The 14,187-nt window shown below is 38.9% G+C and overlaps 2 protein-coding genes across 2 annotated transcripts in view; one reads left to right on the forward strand and one right to left on the reverse strand.

Moving 5' to 3' along the window:
* Nucleotides 1-14,187, reverse strand: part of psmd1 (proteasome 26S subunit, non-ATPase 1) — a 42,483-nt gene that overhangs the window by 23,622 nt on the left and 4,674 nt on the right. Inside the window, exons 8-16 of the mRNA XM_059341435.1 lie at nt 14,069-14,129; nt 13,822-13,950; nt 13,614-13,702; nt 13,425-13,503; nt 13,157-13,330; nt 12,857-12,968; nt 12,460-12,656; nt 11,923-12,018; nt 11,306-11,370 (exon numbers count right to left, since the gene is read on the reverse strand). Coding sequence (XP_059197418.1) covers nt 11,306-11,370; nt 11,923-12,018; nt 12,460-12,656; nt 12,857-12,968; nt 13,157-13,330; nt 13,425-13,503; nt 13,614-13,702; nt 13,822-13,950; nt 14,069-14,129 — 1,002 coding nt within the window. The remainder of the gene's footprint in view (nt 1-11,305; nt 11,371-11,922; nt 12,019-12,459; nt 12,657-12,856; nt 12,969-13,156; nt 13,331-13,424; nt 13,504-13,613; nt 13,703-13,821; nt 13,951-14,068; nt 14,130-14,187) is intronic.
* htr2b (5-hydroxytryptamine (serotonin) receptor 2B, G protein-coupled) lies at nt 2,949-9,904 on the forward strand. Its single transcript, XM_059341436.1, has 3 exons — nt 2,949-3,210; nt 6,792-6,992; nt 8,154-9,904. The coding sequence occupies exons 1-3, from the start codon at nt 2,949-2,951 to the stop codon at nt 9,119-9,121; spliced, it is 1,431 nt and encodes a 476-aa protein (XP_059197419.1). The 3' UTR covers nt 9,122-9,904.

Consider the following 14,187-nt stretch of genomic DNA (forward strand, 5'->3'; position numbering starts at 1 on the left):
TTAGAAGTAATTACCTAAAGGGTTACAAAAATGTGCAAGACTTTAACTCAACTGGTTAATGGACTGTATGATTAAATGTGCATGCCTCAGATATATTATGGTGAGTGACAGAGGCTGATACAGCTGCAACTTAATAACTCCCTCTGTCTACAGGTCTCAGGCAATGCTCTGGGAAGTAACACATACACTAAAAGGTCAGTGAAAGAAGCAGATATAGCTGCTTTGCTAAACATATTATAGAGTGATTTTACCACATGAAATGTGATTGTCGCCGTTTCTAATGCACTTGCAATGTAAGAGAGCAGACCTTATTAGCTTGCTTCCTGTCTGTTCCGACCACTCACCCAAATACATTGTGAAAGTACCTGGACAGTGTTGCATTTAACAAGTCAAGAGGCTGCATGGCTTTTATAATCAACACCTAAATTCAATTAAAAACCAAACAATGTCTGGCAAAAGGGACACAAGATAGAAGTGGTTAAGTAGCAAAATAGGAACTTTTTTTTTTAATTTCTAGAAATTGAAGTCTAGTCTAGAAATACAACATAATACAACCTAATAAAAAAAAAGCTTTACAAGTACAACTACAAGAGCACTTCACAAGGGTGAGTACAAGGTTGTGCCCTCTCTCCCAATGTTAACAAGTGAAAAATAACTTGTATATCTGCCCCTTGATTTGGATCCAGTCCAAATGCACCCTTCTACCAGGTTTAATGAAAATCAGGCCAGTAGTTTTTCCGCAATCCTTCTAACAAACAGACAAAAACCAACTGAAGCGAAAACATGACCTCCTTGGTGCAGGTAATACCTGCTGAAAGTGAGCAAAATGTGTTGATCTGATAACTAAGATTATAGGGGTTCTGGGTAATCAGACAGATCTTAACAAGGTATTTGCAGAAGTAGGAAGTAGGAAGCATGTTAGAGCTAAAACATTTCCTTTATGGACTGCTCTTCATTGGGAAAGTTAACCGTACACAGAGCCAAGTGGGGTGGTTCTGGCTGTATTTCACACATTTTCTTGTGAAGAATCATCATCTGGTTACTGTAAACTGCAGAGGTCTTTTATTCCTACGTATTTAAACATCTTGCATCTGCTTTTAAAAAAGCAAAACAATGAGTTAACACTGACAGAAAACACATTTTGACTTTATGAGGCAGAAAGATCAAAGGAAAAACAAATATGGTTTCAATTTCAAAAGTAATCATCCAGAAGAAAATAGGATAGGTATTTAAATGCCTTCTAAAGCCTGAAAATGAACTCATGGAGGACAAAAATTTAAAAAAAGCTATGGGGTACAAGTGCAATTTTCAAGCACCTTAGCACACAGAGGGCTTCTCCCCATACTACATGCCCCACCACTGCTTGCTTCGAATGGAGGAGAGAACAGAAAGTGACAAATATAAACAGTGGGACGGCTGCGTTGAGGGAAATTACCTCCCAGAACCACTGGCATATTGCCAGCATGAAGACATTCATCTGTTTTGTACAGAGTCTGACTCACGGGCAAGACGGAGGGGAGGGAGGGGAAGAATGAGAGAGCGAACAAGACTAGAGAGAGTGCGTGCTGATCACAGCCTGTGAACAAGAGGCAGCGAGTGGGAATGGGAGACAGGCAGAGGAGCCACAACATCTGAAAGTTTTAAACCTGTGATCGCGGTAGGTGATGCGAAGCAAGACTGGGGGTTCCTCCAACATGTGGAAGCAAAACAAATTCCACATCATGGACTGCTTCAGACAGAGACAGATTTAGGCGTATATCGCTGAAGGAGGGCATTCTCTGTCACGTACTTATTTGGGGAGGGTAGAATTATAAAGATGAGTTAAGAGACTTTAAAAAATTATATTAAACGAAGGAGGACTGCAAAGACTGAAATGCATTGGGCGTTAAGCTGCACTGTCCACCCAGCACAAAATATTGCTTTGGTGTTTATGAAAGTTAAGATGTAGCGGCTTGGAAAAATACTTGAGGAGTTAAACGTCAACGAGGAACTTGAATGTACAGCAAATGTTACCTTCAGGATCAGGTAAGAAGAACTTAAGTAAAATCATACTAATGCAAATTGGAACTGTTGTGTTTTCAATATATTGATCAAGTTTGATTTTGTGTGATACATTCCACATCCATTCGTCTGTACAGGCTTATTAAGTACAGAGTGAGACAAACCATCTTAGGCATCAGGGGAGGTTAAAAATATTGTAAACTGTATTTATGCATTGAAAAGAAATTGTCACAATTAAAAATTTGAGATCTCACATTCATTTACTAGTTTTGCTTACAATGATATGTGCTTTTTCACTTTAAATGGTATGTCTACATAAAAAACGTTATACAAGACAATTTAAAACCTTTATAAAGCAGTTTTATAGTTAGAATAAATTACAAAATAACAAACTGAAAAAGCATGTAAGAAATTTTCCTTATATTTTTAAACAGGTTTCCACATTACGGAAAAGAAATTCCCAGTGTGGTGACCATTACTGTTTCCACATTATGGAAAAGACCCATTCGTTTCAATAAACATCTCTCCCCATTATATAATCATTCAGCAAATTTAAGCAAGTAAGTAACAAGGTAAAGCTGTGCCTTTAACAGACTTGTTCCTTCTTTTAAGTGATCGCAGTGGATGACAAGAGTGCCTTGGAAAGTAAGGACCCCTGCTACTATTTCACTGTGGAAGTACTAATCGTGTTGGGATTATAGTCAGCATTGGAGTGTGGACCTGTTTTTTTGTCATTCAAACATTGGATCCTCTACTGATTTTGAGCAACTCCTTTTGGTTTGCACAGTGCACAAGGGATGAAGCATCCTGTGCACTGACCCCGAGCTGTGCCACCCTGCCCTGTGTCCTTGCCTGTGGGACGCAGTGACCATGCTGACCGAGTGTCCAACACCAGAAAGATCAGAGCCCCGACCAAAGCTAAGGCCTGCTGTAACTTCTGCAGCACCATGTCTCAAGCAGTCGAGGCTCCACTCGAGGCTAACGGCTCACAGTCAGGAGAAACGCCTGGGGCTGAGCTGAGATGGGCTGCCCTGCTTATCGTCATGGTTATCATTCCAACTATTGGAGGAAACATCCTGGTCATTCTTGCAGTGTCACTTGAAAGAAAGCTGCAGAATGCCACCAACTACTTTCTGATGTCGCTTGCTGTGGCTGATCTGCTGGTGGGACTCCTAGTGATGCCCATTGCCCTCGTCACTGTTCTCTACAGTAAGTTTAGCTTGGGGCCTTGTGTTTGAAAACCTGTCTCGTCTTTGAAACAAACCTGTGCAATACAAAAGCAATAAAAACTGGACTCTACCAGGAAAAACATGTACTTGCTCAATGCTCAGATCAATTCCTTCACATTCTGATGAAACCTAAATGACAAATGACATTACCTTAAAAACCTTTAAAACCTAGAAAGCTATTCCTTACAAATGTTCAAGACAAAATGTTTTAAAATGATTAACAGTGTGTGTGTGTGGAGGGGGCATAGCCAGTTTCAAACATTTTTCGAAGAAGTCTCCCATTACATTTCAAATTTAACCTTTCTTAGCCTTACTAATCTATAAAGGAAATCTATAAAGGAAAACAGGCCAACATGCTTACTGGTAGCATCAGAGGATGAAAATAATTTGCGGGCAAAACTAGATACAATCTTGACTATCACTAAACAAATTATTCTAGAGGAAATATAACAAGAGATAGTGGATAATAAACATGCTATTTCCTCTGGCAGTTCTATGGTAGCAGTTGCATAGCTTGGACTGATCTACTGGTCTGAGGGATCATTACCCATAGAAACAAACTATTTTATTTTAATTCCAGTGAGTGTCATGTAAATACAGCTGCAAAGGAACTGATTTGGACTTTTATTCTCAATGTTTTATTACAACTGCAACATACAGAGCTGTGGCCAAGCTAATATTCTCCATTAATTCAATTGGAGGATAATGAGCCAGATCATAATTATGTTTCTCACACACATAAGAATTAGTGGTGCAACGATACATCAATCTCTATCAGTTTATCGAGTCAATGATCCAATATAAATATTGTGTGTGTGTATATATATATATATATATATATATATATATATATATATATACACACACACAATATTTATATTGGATCATTGACTCGATAAACTGATAGAGATTGATGTATCGTTGCATATATATATATCATTGTTGGATCATTGTTCAAAGTGTTGGTATAATATTATATAGTGACGATACTTGTGATTTACAGTATAGTGTGAAACAGGGCTATATTTGGTCTTTCCTGTCTCAAATCACATTTGCATGAAAACTGGATGCGTTACACTGGAAGGCCTGCTCATTTCTAACTAGTCACAGGAGCTGCTTACATCTAATCCTCATGTAGAGGACCATACAGTTAATCTACTATTGCATCTATACTTAATCTATGTCTGTCTACATTCTGTCCACATTCAGGTCCATGGGTTTATCTCACACCCTGATTAAAAGTCATAACTCAAGTTGAGAAACAATGCAGTAAAGGTGTGATAGCATCTCCTTGACGGAGGAGAGTACAGTTTTATTTCAAATACACCAATTTTCAAGATGCTAAAACTTTAGCAAAAACTGAAAACTTGACCCCATGTCAACTTACATGTTGTTGGTCAAATAACCGACCTTTTTTTCTCCATCATTGCCAATTGAGAATTGAACAACAGCATGGCAGGCTGTAAACTGAAATGTGGTGGAAAAGGGAAAGGGTTATTGAAATGGGTGGCTTCACAACACTGAAAGTCATGGAAGTGCTACTCATGTGCGTCTATTTGCTCAATATCAATGAAAGTCAGCTAACCTACTTTTCAACAAGACAATACAACTTGCTCTACTGCAGTCCACAAATAACTAAACCATGTCAATGACGCACACTTTTACTAACTTACTTTCGACTGTGTGACTTCTGATGTTTTCACATAACAGATCACTAACAAAGATGTGTCTCCCAGGTATAACATGAGGGTGATATAGTTTAGTGTGGAACAGCCGCTCTGAAGAATAGAAATCAGCAATTATGTTTTTTAAAGTGAAAAATATCTTGGAAATATATTTTTCAATTGCCAAATGTAATTTCCATTAGACAGTAGAAAACAGGTTATACTGTCAATACGGTCACCAGCAGAACATCAGTAGTCTACAGTGCTGCAACAAACACTCCCTTATGTCAGCTACAAGAAAGATAAAACACAAGAATGGCAGATATATGGGTTTAGATCAGAGATCAAACTAATTGCCATGTCATACAGCATTCCATTATCATGGGAAGGCATACAAAGCTCAGGCAGTTTCAGTTTGAAAAACCGAAAAAAGCGAGACAAAAATGTGACAGAATTATAGTCGCACCTGTAAGGACTGTCAGTCACTTTATACATCTGCTGGGCAGATGAAGTAAAAGCAATAGGGAAAACCTTGAAAAATGTAAGCGATCTGCACACTGTTGTAAATGTAAAATATAGCACTGCTTGACAAAAAAACCCCAAGAGGTTGTTTCTGAAAGGACAGATGATTTGGTATTGCTTCCTAAAGTATCATACCTGCAAGGCACCATCTCTCAACACACTAACTGTTGACTGAGTCAAGGTATTCCATCTCTTTACTAGAGATATTAAATATGCATTTTTACTACCTCTCCATTCCTGTCTCACTTTGCTCCGTGATCGTTTTGCAGTTTATAATGGACTGTATGAGTTTTGGTTGAATAAACACAAGCTACAATAAGAAAATATGAAAGAAAAAACACTACAAAAAGAAAAAGAATATCACAGCTTACAGACTGTGTCCAGCAGAAAGAACTCTCTGCAAATGATAACAGCTAATACACATACTGTTTCTTTGACAGTCAACTTGAATGTATTCCTTTGAAAAAACCTGCACCATTTATAAAATATTAATTTTGACTTATATTAATTTAAAGTTATCCATTACCCTCTGTGAATCAATTTATTTTGATTGGCATTTGAACAAGGACATTTTTTAAAGCAAATACAGCTGGCCAATTTCAGATGGCTCCCCAAAGTGTACTCCTTCAAAGTTTCTTAATTCAATTAAATAAAATAAAAATATGTTCCCTTCAGCTGCTACTTGGACCTTACAAGCTACAATGTTTATTGAATTTGGCATAGGACTAAACACTTCACAAAACACGTACAGAGGATCTACTTTAAGAAGGAGTTAAGTATTTGTCAATGAAAAAGTCTTCCAGATGAAACCTCATCAAAACTATGACTCAAAAATTCCTCCAAGTGTGACAAGAAAGTGGTTTCTTAGGAAAAGAGGGGGGAGGGTGGCATAACAAAAAGAAAATTATGTATAAGGAATATTTCCAACAACAGTCTTTAGCAATGTTAATGGGTGACAGGACAAAAGCCAGAACAATTACTTGCCAATTTTATGTCTGGAACTGAAAATAAACACTACTGTTGAGCATGGTCTCCAGCACATCTACATAAAGAGCTTTTAGCTCCATAAACAGTCAGTGAACCCTCCTTTTTCCAGTAAAGTCATTCCTCACAGAGATAAACAAACACCAATCTTTTGCATGAGTGCTAATTCTAATCCATTGCCATTGGGTTATATCTCCCATAGCTGGTGGTGTAAAAGACCAAATTCTTTTTGGAATGAAAATTAGTTAAACCAGATAAGTATATTAAAAAGGGAAAAACTAATTATAAAGACATTGCCATTAGATAAGTGACGAACAAAAAACCCCCAACAACAATAACAACGGCAAGACAAAAGCTTATGGTTTTACTGAACTTATTTCCTTCTCTTTAGACTCTGACTGGCCTCTTCCCGAGCCCCTTTGCCCCATTTGGCTGTTCCTTGATGTGCTGTTTTCAACTGCATCGATCATGCACCTATGCGCCATTTCACTGGATCGCTACATTGCCATCAAGAAGCCAATCCAGCACAGCCAGTACAAATCCAGAGCCAAAGCAATGGTGAAGATTGCACTGGTGTGGCTCATATCCATTGGTAAGCATAACAATTGTGATTTTCCTCCTTAAAGCCGGGACTTTTTTTTAGTTTTAGGCCGATTTATTCCTCATTTACCCCTTCCAGACAATCGCAGAAATCTGCTGTGGAGGCATGGTGGGGAGGGCCAATATCGGTCGCTTAACTTTTCCATCTCTGCAGTAGTCTTTACTTTGATTAGTTATTTCTCGGGGACAATCTGTTTTTAGCCTGAATATTCATGGCAAACCTGGTTTGTAGACCCAGACCTACTTCCCAGAAAATCAGATGCTATATGAACAGCAACCTACCAGCTGCAGTATATATGGGAAGAAGCTAGGGTGGTTGAGGGGCTGGGACAGTAGTATCACACTTTATCGGTCCCAGTTAATCTTAAAAGGGGATACTGATCATTTCCTAAGGGGACAAACCATTCAATTTTAATGAGAAATTGAAGTTTGTCCAAGGGGCAATCTGGCCTGTGCATCCAAAGCCAGCTGTTCTATTGATAATCAGCTTCAGCCAATGAAATTGGTTCCTAGATGAAAAGGTGTAGTCCTCTTATAAGAATGCCTGTTTTAGGAATAGAAAGCATTGACAGAGAGGTTGTTTTAGCTGCTTGCTAGTCCCTTAAAGATCTTATACGAGTGTTTAAGGCTCATTGTTCAAGATCTGGTAATCGTTTTAGCTTCACAGTGAGAATCTGAAAAGAAGCTTCTGTTCATTATGTTTAACACTGGAGTGTAAAAATGTGGCCAAATTCACTGAGGCATTACTGCTTAATGCTTGATGCCCAGTCCTCAGACCAAAGAAAGCATTTGGTTTGGCTGATGGGTTTGGTTTCATTTGAGCTTCATTTCATGACCTAAGCTAAAAGATCAGATGGAATGAAAGGAGCAGCACTTAAACGGAGCACCAGTATACTGTCAGGGTAAAAGCTCTTCTGCTGTTAGCAGTTACAAAATCATCAAATCAGAATGTGCCTGGTTATTTCTAGCACTGTCTTTTAAGCAAGCATGAATCTTTTTTCAATTTCTATTACTATGATACAAAAAAAGGTTGTATTATTATTCCCTGTGGTGAAAAAGAAATACTACTGTAGTTGGCATTGAAACATTAAAAAATTGCAAAATAAAGAATTGTCAACTTTTCTTTTTCTTTTCTTTTTTCTTCATTTCCCAGGTATCGCAATTCCAATTCCGATTAAGGGGCTCCAGAACTACCATCTTCCCAACAATGTCACCTTCAACAGTAACCACACATGCCTGCTGAAAACAGACACCTTCCGGGAGTTTATCATGTTTGGCTCCTTGGCGGCATTCTTCATCCCTCTGACCATCATGATGGTCATCTACCTGCTTACTGTCCAGGTGTTGCGCAAAAAGGTTTATCTGCTCAGGTCAAGGGTGTCTCAGCGCTTTAACTCTCCTACAGTCTCTACAGTTTTTCAAAGAGAACAGGCTGGGTCTCCACCTCAAGCTGAGCAACTTAGCATGCTGGATAGCAGATTTCCCAGAATGCATGAAAAACCATATGCAGGTACAACAAACTCTCCTACAGGTGAAGAGAGGTCCTTTCGGAGAATGTCAACAATGGGCAAGAAGTCAATGCAGACTCTGAGCAATGAGCAACGTGCCTCAAAGGTGCTAGGCATCGTCTTCCTCCTGTTCGTAGTCATGTGGTGCCCTTTCTTCATCACCAATATCTCCTCTGTGCTATGCACCAGCTGTGATGTTCATGTAATTGCACGGCTCATGGAGATCTTTGTTTGGGTGGGCTATGTGTCATCTGGCATCAACCCGTTAGTCTACACTCTATTCAACAAAACTTTCAGGCAAGCGTTCACGCGTTATATCACGTGTAATTACGAAAACCCTGCCAGTCAAGGGGGCGAAAGGCACCGAAGGGCTTCAAATGCAGATCGCACCCTGACAAGGATTTCATCATTTCATTTCAGATCTTCGATGGCAGAAAACTCTAAACTGTTCATGAAACGGGGAATGAAGAATGGCATTGGAGCAGTTAGCTACCAAAGCCCATTGAGGTGCCGGCAAGCACCTGTACAGTTACCCAGTGGTGTTGTGTTAGACACAATCCTTCTGACTGAAAGTGAAGGTGGTAAGCCAGAGGAGCATGTTAGCTGTGTATAGAGATGCCACACAAGAAAGGGATTGTTGAAGTGGATTTGGTGCAAACTTTTTTATCTCTTTAAAGATAAAGACTATCCCCACAACAAATATTCCAAATGCATAATTGTGAATCTGCTGTTGCTCTCAATCTAATTGACAAATCATTTAACGGCAGTGCTAACTGTAAACAGGACACAACACAGTTCCTTTCTGTTAATATTTGTTTACATCAAATATGTCGTTTGATTTTTCAATTATGACCATTTGGGAAACACACATTTCATGTCAAGTCAAACTCCTCTGTTATATGTGAATATATAGTGAAATATTCCTCACTGGGCCTTTAGGACAGATCATATCAATAATGTGAATTCTCGAAGATAGAAAGACGTTTCAAAGCGTACCAGAAGAGAGTTTGAGTTTTCAAACGTTATAAATCTAAAAAAAACTTTGAGATGACCTGTAACAGGTGAACTAAAATAAATAAATAAAAAACAACAAAAAAAAAGCTGAAAAGTTCAGGCCACGAGGATTGAAGACATAATGATAACCTGGAAACGCTCTGTGAATGGTGTCTATGATATATTTCTGTGCTGATCCTTTCAACTTGGGCTTTCTGAATGCTGTAAACCATGTCAGACCAAATGCTTATATTTTGGAAGACAACAGACATAGATTGCACTCAAATCATGTACTTGTATTTGCTGGACCTTTGAAAAGCTCTATTGTATATGTATTGCAGCCTGATGTTTTGACATGTTACAGAGTTTCCAAATAAAAGACTGTATATATTAAAGAACAAAATCCAAACTAAATGGAAACTTAAATGTGTTTAATAAAATGGTTCTGTTACTGAACTGACAAAAATTGAAAAAAATCCTTTATTGTCTTTGTCTACACTCTCATGCTACTTTATTTTAACAGCAATGGAAATGTATTTTTAATGAACCTCAGAAGATCAGCAAACAGCAAATACTGAAATACCAGCGAGTAAGAAAAGTGAGAGACAGTGCACTCAGCACTATTTGTTACAGTCCCTTTATGCTCAACAACAGCAGTTTGTAGAATGTTTTAAGCAAAAAAACTAGACATCCAAATACATGATAGTTTAAACAGCCTTAAACGAAACGTAGTTAACAAAATGTAAACATTGTTTGATCAATGTGGCGAGAAGTGCTCCACAAGCTTGGTATGCAAGCTTGGAGTGTGTCACGGTTTCATTATTGCCTGGACCAACCCCGTCTCTTTTTAACGAACAGAAACTCTGTTGATTTTGTAAGAATAGCAAAGACTTGTGTGCTGTGTGTTAGTGTACATGTTGGGGGATTGCAGGGACTTATCGTTGAGCCATTAGGAAGTCAGAGAAGAGGAGGCCAACTGAATTGTTCTGGTTCACAAGTTTCTCTAAACACAGTGAAGATTTACGCAAAGTTTATCTAGCGGCCAATTGATCACGCAGAATATCACATAGCCTTTTTTGGGCTTAAAATTCACACCCTGATATTTGTGCACTGGCTAGACGCTTTGTTTAACACTCCTCTGGTCTCTGATGGGTAAATTCATGTGGGCCCAAGAAAGATGAATCCCTATAAACAACCAGACAAACACATCCAGCTTCCTATGACACAGGAATGCCTTCCATGGAAACAGGAATTCTCCTATCACACCATACACAAGGTGTTAATGTCACACTACATCTTGTTGGTAGCATCAAAATTAAAAGGGTGTGACCCAGTGGAACAGAAGAAAGAATAAATAAAAAATGTTTCATTTAAAAAAAAAAAGTTTTTTAAAAAAACATGAGATGATTGCAATTGTATCCAAAAAAGCAATGTGTCTACATTGTGTTTTGCATACATTATCACCATTTGTCTAAAACATTCCAATAACTTTTCTGGTTCTTCTCAAGTAAGGACAAATTAGCTTGGTTCATATTTATATTAGTAAACCATAAAAATATTTTAGTGTCATATTTGTGATAAACACATCAGACAAAGTAGATTGTACTGAATATTGTACAATGGAGTAAATTTTAGAGGTAAATGTCTAATAGATTCTCTAAAGATGGCTGTAAAATAGTGTGTGTCAATAAATAGCTGGAATTTTGGCCAAGATTGTGAGGCTACAAAGAGAAAGGCCTCTGGTGCATGTAGGGCAGCTAATTAGTGTTCGAAGCTCAAGCAATTTAGTCTGGTCTGGTCTTACCTGAACAAGATGAAGCCAATGGACTCGACAGCAGCCCTTCTGACATCGTCATTAACGTCACTCACCTTAATTAAGAGAAGCAAATCAGTCAAACACCCAAAGCTGATGCTGAGACTCATCAAATCCTGCAATCAACTTTAATGGTGCCAGTAAGGGAGCTCCCTTGTGGCTCACAGAATAAGGAATATGCTCCACTACCACACCATCTAATAATTTTAGCTTGTATAAAGTGCCACCTACAGGACAATAAGTTGTTCACACCCCTGAAATATGTGGCACTAAAATCACAATGAATTGAATATACATACATTCTCTGTAATATCATAATCTTGTGTTTGTCCTTGTATTAAGTGTTTTACTTTTACTGTGAATTCAGGCAAAAACCAGGAAAACACAGATCTGCTATGTTCAAGCTGAATCTTAGTTTAAGCTATTTTACTCCCAATTTGATTTTTTATAAACATTCATTATCACTGCATTTAACTCATTTGAATTATGATGGCAGCCACAGTTGTGCTGTTGTGGCCGTTGGCATCTGCTTCACTGCCAGAATGATAAAGTCGTCTTCCCTCTGTGAAATAATGTGTTGAGACGAGGGCCCAACAGAAAACACTTACAGCGACATGTAGCAGGCGTCGGATGGCCTTGTTGTTCCCAGAGCCGCAGTAGGCCATGCCCACTGTGTACATACCAGAGCGCCTCAGGATGGGGTCCTATCATAGACAGTGAAGAAAAGCAGAGCTTGAGATTTTGTGCCTGGATGCATAACTACCATCAATAGCTTGAGTCATTTCTCACATCTAGCTCTTATAGAAGGATTCTTGGCACAAGGTAAAGAGGTGCGAGTCTCATGTGTGACATGAAATATACACACAACACAGGGTTGTTGGAGTACATACAGGCCTTAATTCATCAAACATTGGAACTGCATGTAACACCTGCAAGATTTATGGACCGCTAAGACGTAGTAAAATAGAGATTTTTTTCATACCCACCCCATTTACTTCTCTCTAGGGATTAATCAAGCTTACGTCATTCCATGTGTATCATGTTACTTTTCACATTAGCTGCATCAATGCTACAAATACAAAGTACTGCAGACTTTGATATGATCTCAGGGTGTATGTCACATGCTGATGGCTTTTCAGCCTTACCTTGTCCCTGCAGAGGCTTTCAATAAGGGCATCAGCCTCCTCCATGCGTCCGTACATGACCAGGGCGATTCCCACTGCCAGACCTCGCAAGATCTTCTCATGCTGTGTCTCTTGAGCGTAGCCCACCATGTCCTCGATGGCCTGAGCTGACTTGGAGCCCAGCATGACCAGACCCAGGGCCAGACCCGCAGCTTCACCTGAGAGGTCATATGATATTGTCAGCATGGCTTTGTTTTTAAATAAACAGATGTTTACTAGCATAAAATACAAATTTATATTTAAAAAGTACTGAACATCAGATATATTGATAACATTAATAGGCATACCATAGTAGACACACTTTTGTTTCTAATATTTAGTCAATAATTTGTCAACAATTCATCCAAAGCCTACGCACCAGTAACAGCATCATCCTGATAGAGGTTGGACTTGAGGAGGTCATAAACATCCTGTCTGGCTGTGCCCAACGCCGCCAGGCCAAGGCCAAGGGCGCCACCATGACGGACAATCTAGAAAACAGAGGAAAACCGTCCATGAGAAATGCAACACTGAAACATAAATTTGGCAACTGATAGGGTGACTTAAACTAGGCACAAAACAAATGATTCCTTTCTTTCAGAAATTATTCAGGAGTAACTTTATTGCATTAATTGAAAATATAATAATAACAGCAAAAAGAAAAAGTATAAAAACTTACATCATTGCTGGCGTTCTTTAGCTGACTGAGCAGGTAGTCAATGATGTCTCCGCCATGGTTGGCATGAATGAGTCCCAGAGCGTACAAACCTCCTCCCTCCTGGTAGGCCGAGCCTGGGGAAGTGTCTTTTGGCAAGTAGGTGGCCATTAACTGGAGAGCCTCCTTCTCATGACCCTGAAGAACACAGCATATTATGTTCAATTTTAAATATGGAATAAAATTAATTGTTTTTTTAAATTTGCTTCGTATCACAGAAACATCGATGTACCTTGTGAATGACACCCAGACTTGCTGTGGCTGTGAACTTTGCCCAGTTGGTGGCTCTTGCAAGCCATTCCAAGTTTTCTCTAAAAAGTCAAACAAAAGCTTTGGTCAAATGTCACTTGGAGGCATACATATGTTGTTTTTCTACATGTCTGTGCAATTATGAAATACACTTCTTCCCCAGCACAATTACCTGAGGAACTGGTCACTTGTGGTTCCCGTGTGCATGAAGGAGTTGGCTATTACTGTGGCTGTGTGGCACACCGAATTTCGGACTGCATCCTGGAGTGACAGGGAAAATAAATAAATAAAAGCTTAGGAAAAGCTGAAGTTAATCTCACCATGTAAACAATTGTATGTTCAACAATGTTCTCTAAGCCATTAATCTTGTTGCTAGCCACCTTTGTGTTTTTAAGGATCATTAGATCTGTGTTGTTATTTCGGATTAAGAACTGCAAGTGCAGCTCGATGGCCATCTCCCCACTAAGGATTTTGATCATCTTGGCGTTCTGGTCTTTGGGCTCATCTTTCTACAAAAACATAGAGAAGCAAAATGATGAGCTGTCAACACAATCAAAGATGCTCAGAAAAATGATGAGGGTCTGGCATGAAAAATTGCTACAGTAGGAAACAATCCAAAGAGCATACCGATTCTACCGGCTTTCCAGCAGGGGAACTGCCTGCCTTGTCATCTGTCTCCATTGCATCACTGTAACACACATAAAACAACTTTTTGTCAGTGTTAAATCATAGATTCTGCCATTTTC

Source organism: Centropristis striata, chromosome 9 (assembly GCF_030273125.1).
Source record: "Centropristis striata isolate RG_2023a ecotype Rhode Island chromosome 9, C.striata_1.0, whole genome shotgun sequence".
NCBI lineage: Eukaryota > Metazoa > Chordata > Actinopteri > Perciformes > Serranidae > Centropristis > Centropristis striata.